The sequence below is a fragment of the Setaria viridis genome, chromosome 1 (assembly GCF_005286985.2).
Source record: "Setaria viridis chromosome 1, Setaria_viridis_v4.0, whole genome shotgun sequence".
In the NCBI taxonomy this organism is placed as follows: domain Eukaryota; kingdom Viridiplantae; phylum Streptophyta; class Magnoliopsida; order Poales; family Poaceae; genus Setaria; species Setaria viridis.
In genome coordinates, this window is record NC_048263.2 from 10533269 (window position 1) to 10553898 (window position 20630).

Below are 20630 nucleotides of genomic sequence, written 5' to 3' on the forward strand. Positions count from 1 at the left end.
ACTCAAGAATAAATAAATTATGTTCACAGTTAAAAAGAAACAGACTGGTCATGATCAACAACATTTATTGACAAAAAATAAGAATTATTGATTGGAAGAAATTCACATGTGCATCTATTTTTCTTAATATGTTGTTTTTTAACATTTGGATTGTAAGTGCACCAATTTGCCACGTTATTGCACTAAAATGAGCATCTTACAAGTTTATTATTATACTAAATTGAGCAGTTGTTGGATCAATTTGCATCCACCCGACAAGTTATTGTATTACATTGAGCATTTTACAATACCGGGTGCAATTTACTCTTTTAATAATAAAAGAAGGAAATATATATGCAGCCGCCGCCAGCCGTCTTCTCGAGTTGATCGCTCGCACCAACTGTACCTTCCATCTATGTCATCGCTTCTTTGCCTCACCGACTGATACAGCGAGCGAGCCGGCCGGCCGGCCATGGCGTCGCGGCCGACGATGCGGGTGACCATGGAGGTGGGCGCCGACGGCGTGGCGCTCATCACCATCTGCAACCCGCCCGTCAACGCCCTGCACCCCGCGAGTAATCAATCCATGCCAGCTTTCCCCTTCGCCTCCGCTGAATTTCGGCTCTGTTTCCACGGTCTGATACCGTCGTGTTCTCCTCCGGCGGTTCGTGCACCCCGGATGCCGACGCGGATGCAGTCTTTGACGGGCTCAGCGAGAAGTACGGCGAGGCCATGGCCCGCGACGACGTCAAGGCCATCGTGCTCACCGGTGAGGTCTCTCAGACTCTCACAGTCTATCTTCCTGCTCCTTGATTCTGCGACAGCGACGACTGTCGGACTGGCCGGATGTCGATTTGGTCGAGCACATGCTGCTCTTTGACCTCTGTTTTTTTACTTTTCAAAAAAAAAATAGCATCGATTTACACAATTCGCCGGAAATGCTGGAGCCAGCTATCTCTATCTCTGTGTTTTCTCCACCGTCAATGTTAACAGAGCCTTTTTGGCGTCGCTGAATCATGTGGATGTACTTAGTGCGAATTCGTACCGTAAGAAAGGAAGACCGGTTAGTCAAGACCGCCATCTCTCATTATTGTTGTTGTCCTGATCTCTGAACTTTTTTTTTCTTTTGGAAATTCAACTAGGCGATGCAGGAAAATTCTGCGGAGGTTTCGACATCAATACGTTCGCACGGATTCATCAGACTGGTAATAAGGGATTTTGCCTGTTCTTGGCTTCTTGAAATTCTTTACCTTCTTTTTTACACACACAACATTGGCTCACAGGAAACATGTCACTGCTGCCGGACTCTGTTAAGCTTGCGTCACATATGATGGAAGGTGTTGCTTCTATTTGTCATTCTCATTTCCCATAATTACTCTTATTTCACTATTTCCTTTTTTTTTCGGCACACTCTTGTTTTTACCAGTATTATAATATCTGGGCATGTGTGTTTGTATGCAGAGGGCAGAAAACCTTCAGTTGCAGCCATCCAAGGCCTTGCTCTGGGCGGTGGACTAGAGTTGACTATGGTCTGTCATTAATGTTCCTGAACAAAACATTGCTCCATCTCATTCTTAAAGTTGCAGCTCAGCCTAGCCTCTTAACTTTGTTAATCCCTAAAATGCAACTTGTTCAGGCTTGTCATGCTCGGATATCTACCCCTGAAGCTCAACTTGGGCTACCAGAACTAACTCTTGGAGTAATTCCTGGATCTGGGGGTAAGGATTCATATTTCTCTGACAACTTGAATTACTGCCCCAGTCCTCTTGCTTTGAATCAGTTCCTGTTGCGGATCTTATTGACTTTACCTATTATGTAGGAACCCAGCGTCTTCCGAGGCTTGTAGGTCTTCCCAAAGCAATAGAAATGATGCTGGTGAGCATGATATATTCCTTATTTAAGTAATTCATCCTTCTAGGTTTGCAAACGAACAGTTGGAAATATGAAACCTTCATAATATCTGAAATACCTGTTATATGTATCTACCGGGACTACCACCTAACATTCACTTGTAACTTGAGATGTGTAAATCCAATTAGTAAGCATTGATTAACTTATTTTACTGAACAGTTGATGTAATGACTCATCCAGGCATATAGTTCCATGTTTTTAGTTATCCTATCATGTACTTTCCTCAATCACTTATCTGGTGTGGTTTTTACAGCAATCAAAGTTCATTACAGCAAAGGAAGGGAAGGAACGTGGTCTTATTGATGCCCTTTGCTCGGGTGATGAATTGATAAAGATGTCACGCCATTGGGCTCTGGAGATTGCTAGTTGTCGTAGAACTTGGACAAAATCTCTCGGCAGAACAGATAAGCTTGGTTCACCGTCTGAAGCTCGTGCTCTATTAAGTACGACAAGACAGCAAGTGAAGAAAATTTCAACAAACATGCCGCAGTATCAAGCCTGCCTTGATGTTATTGAAGAAGGTGTATTATTTGGAGGCCATGCAGGTGTCCTAAAGGTATGTCTTTCTACTGTCCTACAGCTGCTCGTTTATATAGGAAATTGAGGAAAGATTATCTTTGTTTATTGACTTGATTTTAGCAATAGAGCTAGCTGGTCACCATGTTTGCCAAGAACCTACAAACACTAAACTCCTGTTACTATGTGTTGGGAACTGCTTCGTATTTCCATTAATCCCCTTTGACAAACACGAGCATGTCAATATGGTTAATTAGAACTGAAGAAGAATTTGGACGTTACGTCAGCTGAATTTTAGGAGTGGCGTACTAATTTGACATTTACATTGGGATCGTGCTCTTGCTGAGTAGAGCACAGTTCAAGTTTCCATGCATTAGTGACAATATATACATCATGCTGCTTCTTTGTTTGCTGCAGCTTATACATGCGTTCTTTTTAATGCCTGGATAAATGCAGGAATATAAGGTTTTCAAGGAGTTGGTGCCATCACAAACATCAAGGTCACTTGTCCATGTCTTTTTGGCCCAGCGTTCTACTACAAAGGTTATCTTCCAATGTGTACCTTGCCTCTTCTTTTCATGATTTAGTTTCAAAATGTTGGCTGCCTTAGATTTTGTTTTTCAGATCATTAAATTATTTTGAGTAAATTGCACCCTTCATACAACTTGTCGGTTAGGCCCTTCATACAACTTGTCGGTTAGGCACAGATTCGTCCACAACTTGTAAAGTGTTCAATTTAGTGAAAAAGTTAGCATATGAGTGCAGATTGGTCCAACTACTAGTAAACTATACAATTTAATGTAATAACTTGGTAAATTGGTGCATCCACTGTCCAAACATACAACGGTAACATATTTGCTAACCTCAGGTCGCAATCGAGGGTATATTCGCGTTGGAACAAATTACTAAGCATTATTTGGCTATTGATATTCTCGTCACAATGGCAATGTATTTGGGCTAGACTCTACCTTCAATGTTTACAAAATTAATGTCTTATCATCATATTAATTTTTAAATAGTGATTTAATTTTGATTAAGAATATTTAATTTCATATTCAATGTTGATTAGTTCGCCATGATTTTCTACATGTTTAATCATATGCACTGTTCAGCTATACAAAAAAGAAACCAATATATTGATACCTGCTAACAATACCATTTTAGGAGCTTGGCCTAAATATTTGTTAAAGTCTCTTGTACTTGTTTAGAAAGGAAAAGGAGCTAAAAGAACTGAAACAAACATACTTCTATACGTTTGTTGAATACATGAGCAGAAGCGCATAACGAACCTAAGGTCCCAAGGTCTCTCTTATTACGGATTTCAATCTTTCGGTAATGGCAATAGCGTAATTCTAAAATTTGATTAAATCCTAACTAATGAACAAATAAATTTTATACACAGTTGAGAAACAACAGTTTGATCACAATCAACAACTTCTATTGACAAAATTAAGAATTATTGACTGGAAGAAAATACACATGTCCATCTACTTTGCCGTTATAACATCTGGACTATAGATGCACCAATTTGCTAAGTTATTGCACTAAATTAAGCATTTTACAATTGTCGGACCAATCTACATCCACTTGCCAAGTTGTTGTATGGTGGGTGTAATTTACTCAATGATTTTAGAAATACTCTAAAAGCTCAGAAGCATGCCCTTTTAGAAATACTCTTACATTCCAATTCTATATATAGTGTCTAGCTATGGAGCGCTTTCTTTATTTATTTTTTCTCGAACTACGCAGGGGAGCTGCGTGTCATTTCATTAAGATAGAATAGGAAATATAAAGAGAGGGGGAGGACCCCCAAACTTAGTACAGAACACACCCCAACACCCCCAATCCCCCCCCCCCCCCCCCCCCCCCCCCCCAAAAGCCAAAAAACTACCAGAAGAGCGCTAGATAACACCTGAAAAACGAGACCCTGAACACCAACCCTAAACAGCTGGTGCAAGCGACCTAGCAAGCAGCTCTCTGAGCTTAGAAGCTCCTGCCAAGCACCAAAGGGTGCTTCCATTTGTTATTGCCTGAAGGAGCACCTGGATGTTAGGGAGAGCGCCTTCAAACACGGCAGGAATTTCGATGCTTCCAAATTTCCTATGCCACCAAAAATGATGAGAGAATTCAAACCCTTGCACCACTCTTTAGGTGCTGCTCTGATTACTCTTCCCCACCAAGCCGAGAAATTAGATGAATCAGCCGGCACATTAACGACCAAATTTAGGTGCAAGAAGACCAAAGACCAGATCTGACGAGCAAAAACGCAGGATAACAGCAGATGATGCCGTTTCTTGCGCCTGATCACACATCAGGCAGGCTGCGGGATGCTGCAATCCCCTACTGGCCAGCTGGTCAGCAGTCCAAAGCCTCTGCTTAATGGCCAGCCACACAAAGAATTTGCAGCGCAAAGGAGCCCAACTCCGCCAAATTCTTCTCCATGGGATAAACTTGATAGGACCAATGAAAAAGGCTTCGTATGCCGACTTGTTGGTGTATATACCAGATTGGGTCAGCTTCCAACGATAGTGGTCCGGGGTGTCCTGTTGTAAAACCACACTGTCCAGTTGATCCCAAAGTAGCAGGTATTCCATCAGAACCTCAACTGAGAGGCCTCCTCTAATACCTGACACCCAGTGCCTATTGGAGAGGGCTTGTGCGACTGTTCTAGTTTTGACAATTCTCCTAGGAATAGTCTGGAACAGATTTGGAGCTACTTCAGCCATAGTTTTTCCTTCCAACCATCTATCTTTCTAGAAAAGAATTGTCTCCCTATTTCCAACCACTGAGACTACTGCCATGTTAAACAAGGCTTGAGCTTTCTGGGGCACCTGGATATGAAGACCAGCCCAAGGACGAGAAGGGTCTGTTTTTTGTGCCCAAAGCCATCTAATCCGCAAGGCCCAGCCAAAGGATTCAAGGTTGTGGATGCCCAGACCTCCATATTCCAAAGGGCGCTGCACCTTTTCCCATGAAACCAAATAGTTTCCTCCATTTGCCTGTTCCTGTCCTTTCCAAAGGAAGCCACGCCGTGTTTTGTCAATGCTTTGATAAACCATTTGGGCAGGTCAATAGCAATCAGATGGTGTATCACAGATGCAGTTAGAACCACCCAAATCATAATCAGTCGTCCTGCTCTATCCATCAGAGAGGCTTTCCAGCTTGGGAGGTAACCAGCAACCTTATCAATTAGAAGTAGAAGGACTTCCTTGGAAGGTTTTCTGATTGTAAGGGACAAACCAAGATAAGTGCATGGAAACTCCTTTGTTGTGCATGCCACGTGCTCAGAAGTTAGCTCTACCTCTTCCTGTGAGCAATGAATTGGGAAAGCTGAACTTTTGGTGAAGTTAGTATGGAGTCCAGAGGCATGACCGAAAATATCAAGTATCAGCTTCATTACTCGGAGATCTTCCTCATTTAGCCGTAGGAAAATAACTGCATCATCGGCGTAGAAGGAAGCCCTGTGAATGGTCTGCTGTACAGCAAGAGGTTGCAACAGGTGTTGTCTGGTGGCATATTTGATCAATGAATTAAGAACATCCATGACCAAGATGAATAACATAGGCGAGAGAGGATCTCCCTGCCTAAGACCACGGTGGTGGAAAAAACCCGACCCTGGCTCACCATTAACCAGCACCTGAGTAGACGAAGTGGACAGAATCAAACATATAAGGTTACACCACCATTGGCCAAACCCCAAATGATGCAGAACTTCCAAAAGAAAAGGCCAGGAAACTGAGTCAAAAGCTTTGGAGATATCCAATTTAAGAAGAATATGAGCTTCTTTTTTCTCATGCAATGCCTTGACCATCTGCTGGACAAAAAGGAAATTATCGTGTATGTTCCTTCCTCTAATGAAAGCACTCTGATTGGGAGGGACCATGCTTGACAACAGAGGAACAAGTCGGTTTTCCATGATTTTAGTCACCGGTTTGGCAAAATTGTGAATCAAACTTATGGGCCTGAAATCCTTCATCAACCTGTTTTTTTGGTAAAAGAGAGATGAAAGCTGTGTTGAGCAGCCTGAAACGTGCCGCATGACCTCGTTGAATTGCCAATAAAGCCAACATGATGTCTTCTTTGATAATACTCCAGGATTTATAAAATCTACTAGTGAATCCATCTGGTCCTGAGGCTTTGTCTAAGGTCATCTCCTTAATTGTAGCCCACACCTCTTCCTCTGTGAAAGGAAAAGTTCCACCGAGGAGAGATCATGCTGCTGGATCCTAATTTGTGCAAAGTCAATGGTATGTTCCCTTTCCTCAGCCGTGCCCAACAAATCCTCATAGAACTGCAGAACTGCTTCCTGTTTATCTTTTTGGTCGAAGACTGTTTGATCACCCACTTGTAATTTAGCAATGAAATTCTTCTTCTTCCTGTATCGGGCTTGCTGATGGGAAAAAGATGCATGAGCATCACCTTCCTTCAAGTACAGTACTCTAGAACGAAGGCGAGCAGTAGTGCGTTCTAGAGAGGCCAAGCCCAAACAGTGAAGCTGAAGTTTTTTCCTCAACCATTCCTCACTAGGGGAAAGATCCCTGGAATCTCTAGCAATCTCAAGGTGATGAAGAATTTCTTTGGCCGTCCCCAGCTGAAGCTTGACATTACCGATTTTCCGTTGGCCCCATTTCTGCAGGTCCCTGCTGAGTCTCTGTAATTTGAGGAATATCCGCTCAACCGCACATGAAGAGGCTACTGGAGCATTCCAATTTTGCTGAACCGCTTCTGAGAAACCAGACATTTTAGTCCAAAAACTCTCAAAATGGAATCTGCGCTTGCCACTTGTACTAACCTTCAAACCCAAGACAAGGGGGCAATGGTCAGAAACAACTAAAGCACTGCTTTGCAGGACAGCATCAGGAAAAATATTCTCCCAATCAATACAACAGAAAGCTCTATCAAGCCTCACGAGGGAAAATATTCTCCCAATCAATACAACAGAAAGCTCTATCAAGCCTCACGAGGGTGGGTGAGAATCTTTCATTTGACCAGGTGTATTTCCTTCCTAACAGCGGAATTTCTTTAGCCTCAACATCATCTAGGAGGCGCCTGAAACGACCCATCATTGCACGATCCAAGTTGGCATTGTTTTTATCAGTAGCTTGGTATATTAAGTTGAAATCCCCTGCAATCAGCCACGGACCAATACATAGAGTTCTCATGTCCCGAAGTTCTTGCAAGAATGCTATCTTATCTTCATCATCTTGAGGACCATGTACCCCTATAAACCACTAGTTACGACCTTCTTGTTCGTCAAATTGAACTGAGACAGAATAATTGTCCACTCTAGAGGCTAGAATCTGACAGATGTTACTCTTCCAGGCAATCAATATTCCACCTCTCGTGCCATTAACTGGCAGTGCCACATATTTACCATAAGCAGTGCCAAAAACTGAGGAAAATTCGCTGATTCATAATAGCGACTTTGGTTTCTTGAAGTCAAACTACTGGAGCATTTGTGGACCGGATGACATCACTAACAACATTACACCGACTTTTTTGATTAAGGCCGCGCGCATTCCAAATCAGAATTGATGATGGATTCATTTCTTAAACAGAAGAGGAAAGACGACCGGCAAACAGCAGTCAGGAACTAAAGGATGTCCCCTGCTCGAACCTAAGAGTCTTCTTCGAGGCTCCAGCCAAAGATAGCCACCATGGCAGCCACATGGTTCTCCGCGAGACGGCTCCCCATAATCTTGAAATAGGCATCTTGAGTCTTGGGATCAATTTTTTCTTTGCACTAAAACCCCAAACTCCGCATCACTCTCCTTTGCGATTCAGTGGTGATAGGCCCCGGGGAACAATTGTCAGCTCCAAATCCATACCAGTGGGCATGCGGCTTGGCGAAGAGCACCAGGCAGTTAACCGGAACACGTCCCGCCGGTCCGCAGTATCTGGATGCAGGCCGCTAACTAAGCAGAACTCATTGAGAAGTTGTTCCGCCGTCACCAGATCCCAAGCATGTGCAGGAATGCCGCGCAGCTTCACCTCGACAGGGAAAGGGAGCGCCACCGCGGTGGAGTGGAGGAAACGGGACCAGGGCATGATGTGCAGGCGGTGAGTATGAGACATGATCGGCCTTCCTTCATTGTAGACCCGTGTCGCCGTGACAGCATCGGGCAAGGCTATCAAGCAACTGGCAGCACCAAACCGACGGATGACGATCTCATCTTCTTCCAAACCAAACCGCTGGGCGATCGTGGCCTTGACGGATTCCGGGGACTCATCGAGAGAATTCCCGAACACTGACACAACCAGGGTGTGAGAGAGTTCTTTCTCCCGTTGTACCATTGTGGTAGAGCGGTTGATGATCCGTCGAGGTCGCACCACCGGGGCTCGCTCCTTGTCACTGGATGCCGAGAGGGGAGCATCGCCGGCGACCATCTCATCGGGGGAGGTGCCGGGGACGTTAGACGAAGGTTGTTCTACACCAGCATCCGCTCGCTGCCCCCGGCTTCGGCTCCGCCGTTGCCGTCCAGGAGCACCCACTCCAGTTGTGGCATTCTGGATGGTCACCATGGAACTCACAGGGGGAGGGGGCGTCGCCATGAAGGACCTCACCGGCCGCCAGACCCTCCGAAGCTCCAAGGAGGACTCCAGGCACGGAGCCGATGGTCGGCGTCGGCAAACGTAGGAACGATGACCGATTGCCCAGCAGTGGAAACAATATGGAGCCAAGCGGCAGCCAGCAGCCCGGTGTTCCGACGAGAAGCAGTTGAAACACCTGCCTCGGAGGTCCACAGGGACCGGTCGACGAGGCGGCTGAGCAACGCGCAGATGCGTGCGGCGAGTACGACGACTCTCCGTCGTCCACCAATCCTCCGCGTCTGGTCCACAACGAAGGCGGGGATCCGTCGGATGCAGCACAACGCGAGCTGATGGTGCCTCCAGTGCCGGGGCCAGCATGATCTGAGGTGGGGACGCCTCCAACGACGAGGCCTTCACGACGTGAGGCGAGGTCGTTTCCAGAGACGAGGCCGGTGAGGTCACCTGAGAAGCCCTCTTGAGAAGGGCATCCTTGAATGATATGGGGGATACGCCCGATTGGGTCGAGGAAGGCGAACCATCCAGCCACCGTTGGGCTTTGGAACGACCAGTAGCCGCTCCGAACGCGACTACCGGGCGACGAGCAGGACAAGGGGATCCTGACGCCGGGGAAGGAAGAGCTGGTCTAGGGAGGGACACAACCGGACGGGTGGCCGCCGTGCCCAGAGTAGGCGACGACATGGGGCTGGTGGTAGGGGAGGCGTCGGGAGGGGGAGCGGGTGAGAGGACCTGAGCCATCCTCGACCACCCTCGAGCGCTTTCTTTGAAAAAAAGAAAAAGAAAAATGGACCCTACTGAATATATATTTGTATATTGGAACAAAGAAGTATGTAAATAGGAACAAGATCAGATGGTTACCATGGTTTACAAAACCCAAGCATATTTTTTGGATTCCATTAACATGGATTATGCTAATTTCTCCTAGTGAATGAAACCATGTGAAGCTTTATACTTCTTATCAATGCATTGCTTCTTCCTTCCGTTATTATGATCTAAACTGACATCAGATTGTTTAGCATTCACCTTTATAGAAATTTATTTTTTGGATACATATGAGATGAGCTGTTTACTTAGTTATTAGCTTTTCCATACAAACCGCCTAGCTTGAAAATGTGCTGCACAATCTTGGCTAGTATATGTGAAAGCAAGTTAAGCTACATTGTTGAGTAACATCTGTTTATCCAATTTTTTTCCTGTCGGTATTGTGGATAGGTGCCAGGTGTTACTAATGTTCAACTGAAACCTAGGAAAACTAGAAAAGTTGCCATTATTGGTGGTGGCCTGATGGGCTCTGGAATTGCAACATCACTTCTCATTAGCAACATATCTGTTGTTCTCAAGGAAGTAAACCCCCAGTTTCTGCAAAGGGGACAAAAGATGATAGCAGGTCAATTTTTTTAATTGCTGATATAGTTTTTGGAAAACTATTTCCTATGCATATTTTTTTTGTTTTCCTTGCATTATTGAAACCTGAACTTCTCTTGTGATGTTTGAGCTTTACATTGTCTTGGGAATATCTTACAGATAAATGCCCATGATCTTTCTTACAGCTAATCTTGAGGGCCTGGTCAAAAGGGGCTCACTCACAAAGGACAAGATAAACAAGGCCATGTCACTTCTCAAAGGTGCACTGGATTATTCAGAATTCAAGGATGTTGATATGGTTATTGAGGTAATCTTCGTGTGCTTTATGATTATCGAGAAAATAGTGTTATTACTTGTGCATATCTTTCTTGTGATTTTCTATGGCTATGGCAGTCATGACATATACTAAGTATTGTATTTGATAAAGGTTCCTATATTTAGTTACATCATTTGTGGACACATTTTCTTAACAGACTTGCTTTGTATCTCGTGACTTAGTTCTCCTATTTCTGTAGGCTGTAATAGAGAACATTCCTTTGAAGCAATCGATATTTTCTGACATTGAGAAGATCTGCCCACCACATTGCATATTTGCAACAAACACATCTACCATCGATTTGAATGTTGTCGGCGAGAAGACAAATTCTCAAGATAGAATTATAGGGGCACATTTTTTCAGGTTTGATTTTCCTTACAAGTAACATGTTTTTAGCAGATCTTAAATAAGAAATATACAAAGCTATTGCTTCCTTGAGTATTATTACCTACAAAGCAATGTATTGAAACAGAAATGCAGAGCTTACCTTTTTTAAAAAAAAAGTATATATGACTTTGTTGTTACACAATGCTAAAGTCATGTTATAACTTTCCAATTGTACGGGGATCTTTCCCCTTCTTTCTCTCTTAATATAAAGATACGCAGCTCTCCTGCGTGTTCGATAAAAAAAACAACAACTCTAGATTCTTAGGCAGTAGAAAATTATTTCACAGAAGTGAATGGAATTTAATGGTTATGTTAATGCACTGCATGTTACTATGTCCAATACCTTTTACTGAAATTTCTATTTCAGACGTTGTTAGTGTTGTAGTTGCTTGTTGTGAATACAGTATGTTAATAACATGTTGTTTGCAGTCCTGCTCACATTATGCCTTTACTTGAAATTGTCCGGACGGAGAAGACATCACCACAAGCTATCCTTGACCTCATCACACTTGGAAAGATAATAAAGAAAGTCCCTGTTGTGGTTGGTAATTGCACAGGATTCGCAGTTAACCGTGCATTTTTTCCTTATGGACAGGGTTCAAAGCTTTTAGTTAGTCTTGGTATTGATGTTTTCCGAATTGATCGAGTAATAAGCAGCTTTGGAATGCCAATGGGACCATTTCAGTAAGTGATTCGACTCTGTTTCCCTGACATCTGTATGTTAGAAGATGAAATCAGTATAAATGTTTTGCAATGGAAATGGGGAGGGGGGGGGGGGGGGGCTAATTTTTATTAAAATATAAACGCTTGTCTGGAGCCTACTTATATCTCGTTGTTCCTTTCTTTAAATTTATAAATTTAGCACTATTTTTTTAATCTGTATTTTCATTGTGGGTTTTATTAGGCCCCATTTTGCTTTGTATGTCTTGGCCATAGTCTCAGTTTCTCTGCAGCTAAAGTCCTCATTGAAAACGATTAGGTGCATAATGCTACAAAATAAACTGGCATTCAGTTAATGCTGGATCAGCTTCTCATTAAAGGTTGAACCTAGTACATTGAGTATGTAATGGTCATATGCCTTCTTTTTTCTTCCATTTGTCTGTTGCATATTTTTTGTCCGAAAATTTTCAAGGACCTTGATGAAGTTACTTCACTGTGGGAGTGAACAAATATTCTGAATCAGCAGTGGATCAAATATGTTTTTTGGAAACATATACAGTACTACTGTGGTTTTTATATAAATATATAAAATAAAACAATGTTACAGAAAAGTGCAAAAAGGTCAAGACAAAGAAGAGAGGAAACAGAAAAAACAGAAAATACATAGGGGAAGGGAAGGATCAAATTTGTGACAGATTTTCCACCCAAGAGGAGAGATTTTCCACCCAAGAGAGTATTGAGGATCTATACTATTACTTATCAAATACCACTATTTTACTTTTGGTTTTGGCCGTTCTCATTCCAGTACTGTTTCCTATGACAATTATGTCAAGCATAAGTTTGTTACTGAGTTGTTTCTCCCAACTCAGTGAATAAAGTATGTCTTTTGTCTAATTTTATTAAAGTTGTGGCTTCACTATGAGCATAATGCTAGTATTTGACCATTATCTGGTATAACAATAACCTGACATATGCTGTGCTGTGAATTAACTGGCTTGTTAAAATGAACAACAATCTCATGCACGGTTAATTTGTTTACATGTGCTGTTGATTGGCATGGATGTCGTTGATTGGCCCTTTTTTGTCACGGTCAATTCTGGTATTTGTTATTTTCTTGTTCCCCTGCAGACTCCAAGATGTGGCTGGATATGGAGTGGGCTTGGCAGCAAAACACATATTTGCTGCTGCCTTTGGAGAACGAAATTTCAGCTGTGATTTAATGGATTTGATGGTACAGGATGGGCGGCAAGGTATAGTACTTAACTGCTTTCCCTATCTATACCTACTTCCTAGTAGAATGGCACAAGATTATCAATAAATGAATTGAAATTTTCTGTGTATACTGTTCTTAAGAAGTGAAATTTCTGTCTTTTTATTTTACAGGAAAGAGCAATGGCAAAGGTTATTACATTTATGAGAAGGGCAGGAAGCCAAAGCCTGACCCTAGTGTTCAACATGTGATTGAGGAGTACCGAAATCGTGCAAAGACAATGCCTGGTGGAAAGGTTTTCATCCTCAACCTACCTGTTCAAAAGATGGCCTGTGCAGTTGTTACTAACTACCATGCTACCTCCTGTGCTAATTTAAAAAAATCCTGATTCGAACAACTTATGTATCTTGCAGCCGGTGATTTTAACGGATCTGGACATACTGGAGATGATTTTCTTCCCAGTTGTGAATGAAGCATGCAGGGTTATGGATGAAAATGTTGTGATTCAGGCTTCTGATCTTGATATTGCGTCTGTTCTTGGGATGGGCTTTCCCAAGTACAGGTAGCCAACCATTGCTTATCTCTAAGACTCTTTAACAGTATCTGTATGCTTAATAAAAATTAGTTTGGTAGAAAGCTGCATAACTTAGTAAGGCTCTTCCATTGATCCTATGCTTGACTAAGCTTAGCACATTCATTTTCACTCAGGTTTACTGAGTGTTTTTTAATTGATATATTTAAACACTATATATGACTGAAGCAAGTAAGAGCTAATGGTTTGTGAAAGAGTATGGCTCGGGAAAGATTAGATTGATTTAGAGAGGAAAAGCTTGTGTAGGGTTTGGTTTATAGCATCCGCACCAATCAGAGGAGATCCTTACCTAATCTAAACCATCCATCCATCTAACCCAGAATGGGGCTGGCGCATGGCCTAGGAGGCCTGTGCGGCTGCTACCCAAGGCCCAGAGGGCCGGCCATATATGCCCATGCTAACACGCCCCTGAAGTCTGAGCGTCGTCATCACGAACGTTCAGGCTGGACCGAAACTCCACGAAGACCGATGACGGAAGCCCTTTGGTGAATATATCTGCATACTATGAAGTGGTGGGAACATGCAGGATCTTGATGTGGCCGAGGGCGCCACGCTCACGGACGAAGTGGAGGTCAATCTCGATGTGCTTGGTGCGCTGGTGCTGGACTAGGTTGCTGGACATGTAAACTGCATTGATGTTGTCGCAGTAGACCTACGTAGCACGGCGCAGGGGGGTATGCAGCTCTAGTAGGAGTTGGCGCAACCAAGTAGCCTCCGCTACAGCGTTGGCCACAGCCCAGTACTCAGCTTCAGCACTGGATCTGGAGACGGTCGTCTGGCGCTTGGAGGACCAAAAGATGAGGTTGTCACCCAGAAAACACTGCATAACCTGAGGTGGATTTGCGGGTATAAGGACAACCTGCCCAGTCAGCGTCCGAGTACGCGATCAGCTCATCCACACTGGAGTGGCGCAGATGTAGTCCCAGATGCAAAGTACCACGGATGTAGCGTAGGATGCGCTTCAAGACAGCTAGGTGCGGCTCCCGCAGATCATGCATGTGAAGGCAGACTTGCTGAACGACATAAGCAATATCCGGTCTGGTTAAGGTGAGGTAATGTAGAGTGCCTGCTAGACTGCGGTAGTCGGATGCATCCCGCAGTGGAGCGCCAGTTGCTACAGAAACCTTGGGGTTGGTGTCAACCGGTGTAGAATAAGGTTTGCACTCTGCCATACCAGCCCTGTCGAGGATGTCCAGCATGTACTGTCGCTGAGACAGAAGAAGGCCACCCCCGTGCCGCTGAACATGCATCCCCAAGAAGTGACGAAGCTCACCCAAGTCCTTCATGGAGAACTCCTGCTGCAAAGCATAGATGATGCGTCAGAGGACGTCCAAGGAGGAGGCAGTAAGGACAATGTCGTCGACATAGAGGAGCAAGTAGGCCATCTCGGCGCCACGGCGAAACACAAACAGGTTGGTGTTGGACATGGACTTAACAAACCCAATAGACAGGAGGAAGGCAGCGAAGCGACTATACCAAGCGCGGGGTGCCTACTTCAAACCATATAGTGACTTGTTGAGGCGATAGACAAAGTCGGGCTGAGCAGGATCCTCAAAACCAGACGACTGGGAGCAGTAGACGGTCTCAGACAAGGTGCCATGGAGGAAAGCGTTCTTCACGTCGAGCTGATGGATCGGCCAACTGCGAGAGAGCGCAAGGGACAACATCGTGCAGACGGTGGTGGGCTTCACGATGGGGCTGAATGTCTCATCAAATCCACACGGGGTCGCTGGGTGAAGCCTCGAAGAACCCATCGTGCCTTGTACCGTTCCAGAGAGCCATCAGCCTGGAATTTGTGCTTGAAGATCCACTTGCGGAGACAACATTTGTTCTTGGCGGCCGCGGACAAGATCCCAGGTGTTGTTCTTCAGCAGTGCACCATGCTCTTCCTCCATAGCTGCTCGCCAATTGGGGTCGGCAAGGGCACTACGGAAGGTCTTCAGCACCGGGGATAGTGGGGCAGCAAGGTACAGCGCAAGCTGCCAAAACCCCCGTTTGGCCCGCGTGGTCATCGAGTGATGATTCACCAAGGGTGGAACGGCCACAGCGCCCTTGGGCAGGGGTGGTGGACCAGCAGGAGGAGTGGTGGTGCGCCGGGCGTAGACGTGCTGGAACTCGTGCTGGGGACGGTGGGGACCATCCAGGTAGGAGCCGGCGAGGGATGAGGGGCCAGCAGCGGCTGACCACTGGCCAGAGGGCGGCGATGGGCCACTGGCAACGCAGGGCGAGCCTGTCGCGGCGCCTGCCGCGGGCGACGAGGATGGCAGCCAGTCAGCAGGCGGTGAAGATGGGCCGGGGATGAATAAGCAAAGAGGCCTAGTTGGCCGGGCAAAGCCCTGAACGATGGGCATTGGGGGTGCGCTAGTCGCCGAGCCGCGGGCGTCTGGTAGCGCTTGGGAGGCCGTCGTGCCAGGTAGCGGGCTGGCCGCACAGGGCAGCTGACCAACCGTGGCGGGCGATGAGAGTGGCAGGGTGTCCACGGCAGGCACCGTGGTGTCGAGAGCCGCACATGGCTGTGCGGGCGGCGCTCCTTGCCGCATCGGCCGATGAGGCGCCGGGTGCCGCACATGGCTGTGCGGGAGCTCTGGTGGAGATGCCGAAGGGATCTGCTAAGAGAAGGGGGCGTGACGGGCCTATGGGAGTAGGCACAACACTGGTGAGATCGTCCAAGAAATCGAAGGCTGCAGGGGCCGGCGGCATGGCTCGGTCGACAAAAGGAAACGATGACTCGTCAAAAACAATGTAACGAGAGATGATGATCAGTTGGAGAGGAGGTCAAGGCAGCGGTATCCTTTGTGATGAGCTGAGTATCCAAGAAAGACGCACAGAGAGGAGCATGGAGCAAGCTTGTGTGTGGCAGTGGCGGATAGGTTGGGGTAACAAGTGCAACCGAAGACACGTAGGTGCTCGTAGGATGGTGCAGTGCTGAAAAGGGCACAGTGCAGCATGGAGAACTGCAGTGTCTTGGTAGGCAGATAGGTAGTTGTGTGCAAAGCCTCGACCTAGAGAGTGGCACGATGGGGACGAGGCTTCGGATGCTCTGCACGGCAACGGCTTGAGCGTGGTGGTTGAGGACGGCAGTAGCCTCGTGGAGCAGCATGGCGTCGTCGACGGGGCGACACTTGTGGTTGGAGACGGCGGACTTGGCGTCGTGGTCGTCTCTGGCGGGAAAGGCAGCGGCGGCGGCGGCGCGATCAGCGGTGGCGTCACACTCCAGAGCAGCGTTCGCCGCCTCCTTCTCCGCCTGTTGCGCGCTAGCAAGGGCCGCGTCACGCTCTGCGTGAGCGACGCACTCCTGCTCCTCGCACTGGGCGTTAGCGTCCGCGGTCGCGCGTTGCTTCTCAGCGGCGGCGGCGAGAGGGGTGAGGGGAGGAGTCCCGGCCATTGGTGGATGCGTAGCCGCGAGGGCGCACTAGGGCAGCGGAAGGGTTGGAATCGGGTGGAAGACCCAGACTCGTGATACCATGAAAGCGAGTATAGCTCGAGAAAGATTAGATTGATTTAGAGAGGCAAAGTTCATGTACATATATAGGCAAGAAGGTCTTAGGGTTTGGTTTATAGCATCAGCACCAATTAGAGGAGATCCTTGCCTAATCTAAACCATCCATCCATCCATCTAACCCAGAATGGGGTTGGCGCAGGGGGCTCCCATAAGATAGATAGGAGTTGAAACTATAAAGCCCAATTAAGCTCATTAGCTATAACTGTAACTATTGCCTGGCGCTAGCTAGCTAATTATCCCGTTCTGTTGGAGCCTTAGCTGAATCAGTGGGGGGATGAAAAAAAATGTTGGATGAGAATTGTTGAATCAACATTTTTTGGAGAAATGTTGAATCAACATTTTTTTAAAAAAAGTTGAATCAACATTTTTTTCAGAAAAAGATGAATCTACATTTTTCCGATAAAAATTGAACCAACATTTTTGAAAGAAAACTTGAACCAACATTTTTCGATAAAGTCAGCCAACATTTTTTAAAAAATTGAACCCAACATTTTTCGGATCCTTCTTCTCCCGCGCAAGCGAGCGGTGAGGCGGCGCCGAGGGCGCGTGCCATGGCGGGCTGCGGGGGCGGTGGCAGCAGCAGGGGGTGGGGGCGAGGCGACGGCCGGCAGCAGCGGGGGCGCGTGACGGCCGGCGGCGGGAGGGAGTGGAGGAGGCAGGGGCGGCGACGGGAGTGGAGGACGCAGGGGTGGGGTGATGTGTGTTATGGTTTGTGGAATCCAACGGTGTGAGTTGTTTGGCACGAATCTCAAACATTGGAAGGTGAAGGAGAAAATTTTTTTCGGAAGATGGATAGGATTTCCGGCTGGCGCACGGCCTAAGAGGCCTGTGCGGCTGCTACCCAAGACCCAGAGGGCCGGCCATATATGCCCATGCTAACAGTTTGCATTCCTCTTAGTATGCTTCAGTACTATGGGAATTGGAATCGGACAGTTTGTAATCTCAGATACAACATATATTATATGCTATAGGCTAGCATAATATCATTGTATAGCATACATGCATGATTTCTGACACAGCTAGTTTGTAAGTTAACGGTTGCCGATTATTGATACCCTTCCTAATTTTATGAATTGTCTCATACGTACGTACTTCTGTGTCCTGAACTTCCACTTAGTTTGCCCTAATGATATTGAAGCAAAATCTAATTCACATTGTGCAAGATCTGCAACCATACTTGTGAACCCAAGATTAACATCTTTAAGCGAACTGATTATTGTCCTCCATACACAGTTTATGAGTTCCTTCATTGCATTGTATTGGGTTTAAGGAGCTGCAGTGCCTATTCTGACTGTTAGTTTAATCTTCTAAAAAACTTTATGAAGGGGTGGTCTTATCTTCTGGGCTGATACTGTGGGAGCACCTTATATACATTCAAGGCTAATCCAGTGGGCTGAAATCTATGGTGCCTTCTTCAAACCATCATCATATTTGGGACAGAGAGCTAAAAGCGGCATACCCCTGGTACCCTCCCTCCCTCTTTTTATGGACTTATATACAGATGTCAGGTTCTTGACTAATTATGTCTGGACTGGAATACAATATGCATTTAAGTATATGTTAGAACCAATATAGCTTGATACTTTGATCAAGGTGGTACCTTCCACAGTTGCAGTTGTTATTCTTTTTCCAGTGGAATTCTTGATTTTGATGGCTGTCCTTTGTTATAGAAAAACTTATATAATAACTACTGTGGGAGTAGAGATACAGAAAACATAGGAAAATAAAATTCCCTGTGCTGTTCTTCGATAGCATGTTGGATTGTGATGACATAGGTGTCTTTTTTGTCACAACTGCAAACACAATGACATAGTAGGATGGGCAATGCTATTTCGGTGGGTTTCTTACTGCACTATTAGCTCCTGATCGTCAAGTTAGACTTGTGGTATAATGTGACCACTTCCGCCAATCGGTGGAGTAAAAATATTTAAATTCGCATCCGGTAGAATATTGTGGTTCGACATCTGCTGCTTTGGATATATAGCTTGATGATATCAGTCTGTTCGGAACTTCAGATTAATCATGCCACGCATTATTATTTGCAGAGCGCATCGAGCTCATCCCTGCTAGATTCTACGAGATCTCGCATGTAATGAGGTGCTACTTCAACAGTTGGCAGGGAAGTGGCTTTGGTAGTTTGATACACATCTACGAACTCAAGAAAATGGCCTAGAAACTGTAACATTCTCCTCATTTCCTAATCGGGCTTCTTCAAGATCAGAGCAATAAATGGCTATGCATCCTTTTGCAGTGGTGTATGGTTTCCTGCCTCGAAAAAACTTTTCCTATGCTCAAAATATTTTTTTTTTCATCAAGATGTCTCCGGTCCTCACAAAATTGGTTGGCTCTCCTTGTTGTATCACCCTGAAGAAGTATTTTCACCTCTGTTCTTGTATCTGTTTCATGTCAGAGATGAATAATCTGGTTATGTGGCGCGTGCGTGCTGAAACCTGGCACGGCTATCGCTGATGTCGCCAGATGTTGGGCCTGGCTTGTGTGGTGCGAGCAACAACCAAAGAGCCCTGACCGTGCGACTATTGCAGCTGCTTGCTGGCTGCTGGAATGGGATAGAAAGTGCGAACACGCGAGAGGGCAAACTGTTATCCTTGGAATTGGAAGGGATCATGGACCTTTTTTCCCCTCTCTGGGAGAATTTGAAACGGATTTGAAACGGATGTAGCAAAAGTAACCAACATTGAAATGCTAAAATAACCTATAATTTGAAACGGATGGAGTAGAATTTGCGTGTCAGTTCACCATCCCAGGAGAGGCCCTGCATCCCCCGAGAAGTGGATCTCGAGCTCCATGGCGCGGCGGCGGATGGAGCAACAGCCTCATGGCTCGGAGGTGACCCACCGGAGCTCGACGACCGGCCATGGTGCGTCGCCGGCGGAGGATGGTAGCTCGCAGATCTCCTCCTCCTCCTTCCTCTCTCTGATAGGTTTGGGGTGTCCAGGGATGGATGTCGGCGCTCGTCGACGGCAGCCTCTATGGCCGAGCGATGTCGCCGGGCGGAGGAGAAACTGCCGATAGTGGAGAAGGTTGCATTCCCCTACATTAAGGGCAGAGGAGCTGAGTTTTTGTGATTGCTAAAAAAAAAACCACGATACATCGCTGATCAGTGAGAACACACACGAGATAAGTTAACCGTCGTGGAATTTCCTGTTACCTTCCGTGCGTTAACCACAGTAAGCTGCTTGCGTAGAAGTCCGGCACGCGACAACCTAGTGCAATGGAGTAGAGGACAGAGATGACGACGACTGTGATGTCGTTGTTATCCCAGGTGGAATATAATCGCCGTGTCAACCACGAGTGGATGAACTTGGTGTTACGCAGCCCGCAGGCCGCAAGTCGAGGGAAAGTCCTGAGAATGACAGAACAGAGCCGTCCATGTTCAAGAGAATTTGCCGACTGATGTGAATATGTGATGCAGGATGCGAAAATGCGACTGATGGAGTTCTGACGTCTACTCCATCTATTACAAATTATTTTTTTAATATATAGTAAAAAATATGGTAATTTAGGGTTGAGGGAGTATATCTTAGGTATAGAATTAATCGAAGCGTCTTTTGGCTCGATACAAAACCAAAGGTACGTTAGTACAAGTAATTAAATTGGAATTTACTTCCCACCCATAGTGAAA

At 45.8% G+C, this 20630-nt stretch overlaps 1 protein-coding gene across 1 annotated transcript; it reads left to right on the forward strand.

Annotated features, from left to right (window-relative positions):
• The first annotated feature begins 253 nt into the window (after positions 1-253).
• On the forward strand, positions 254-19415 carry LOC117856783 (peroxisomal fatty acid beta-oxidation multifunctional protein). The gene is made up of 18 exons (XM_034739214.2): positions 254-554; positions 677-748; positions 1122-1184; positions 1263-1316; positions 1441-1508; positions 1616-1697; positions 1799-1854; positions 2144-2446; positions 2863-2949; positions 10168-10342; positions 10506-10627; positions 10836-10999; positions 11453-11707; positions 12812-12933; positions 13067-13188; positions 13307-13455; positions 18313-18451; positions 19033-19415. The coding sequence occupies exons 1-18, from the start codon at positions 452-454 to the stop codon at positions 19078-19080; spliced, it is 2184 nt and encodes a 727-aa protein (XP_034595105.1). The 5' UTR covers positions 254-451; the 3' UTR covers positions 19081-19415.
• The last annotated feature ends 1215 nt before the right edge of the window (positions 19416-20630 follow it).

Bases quoted from the DNA above. Each gene is read 5' to 3' on its own strand.
- LOC117856783 (XM_034739214.2), top strand. From the start codon at position 452: ATGGCGTCGCGGCCGACGATGCGGGTGACCATGGAGGTGGGCGCCGAC. The intron at 1,509-1,615 runs GTCTGTCATTAA...CAACTTGTTCAG, and splicing joins GTGGACTAGAGTTGACTATG to GCTTGTCATGCTCGGATATC. The intron at 13,189-13,306 runs GTTTTCATCCTC...TGTATCTTGCAG, and splicing joins AGACAATGCCTGGTGGAAAG to CCGGTGATTTTAACGGATCT.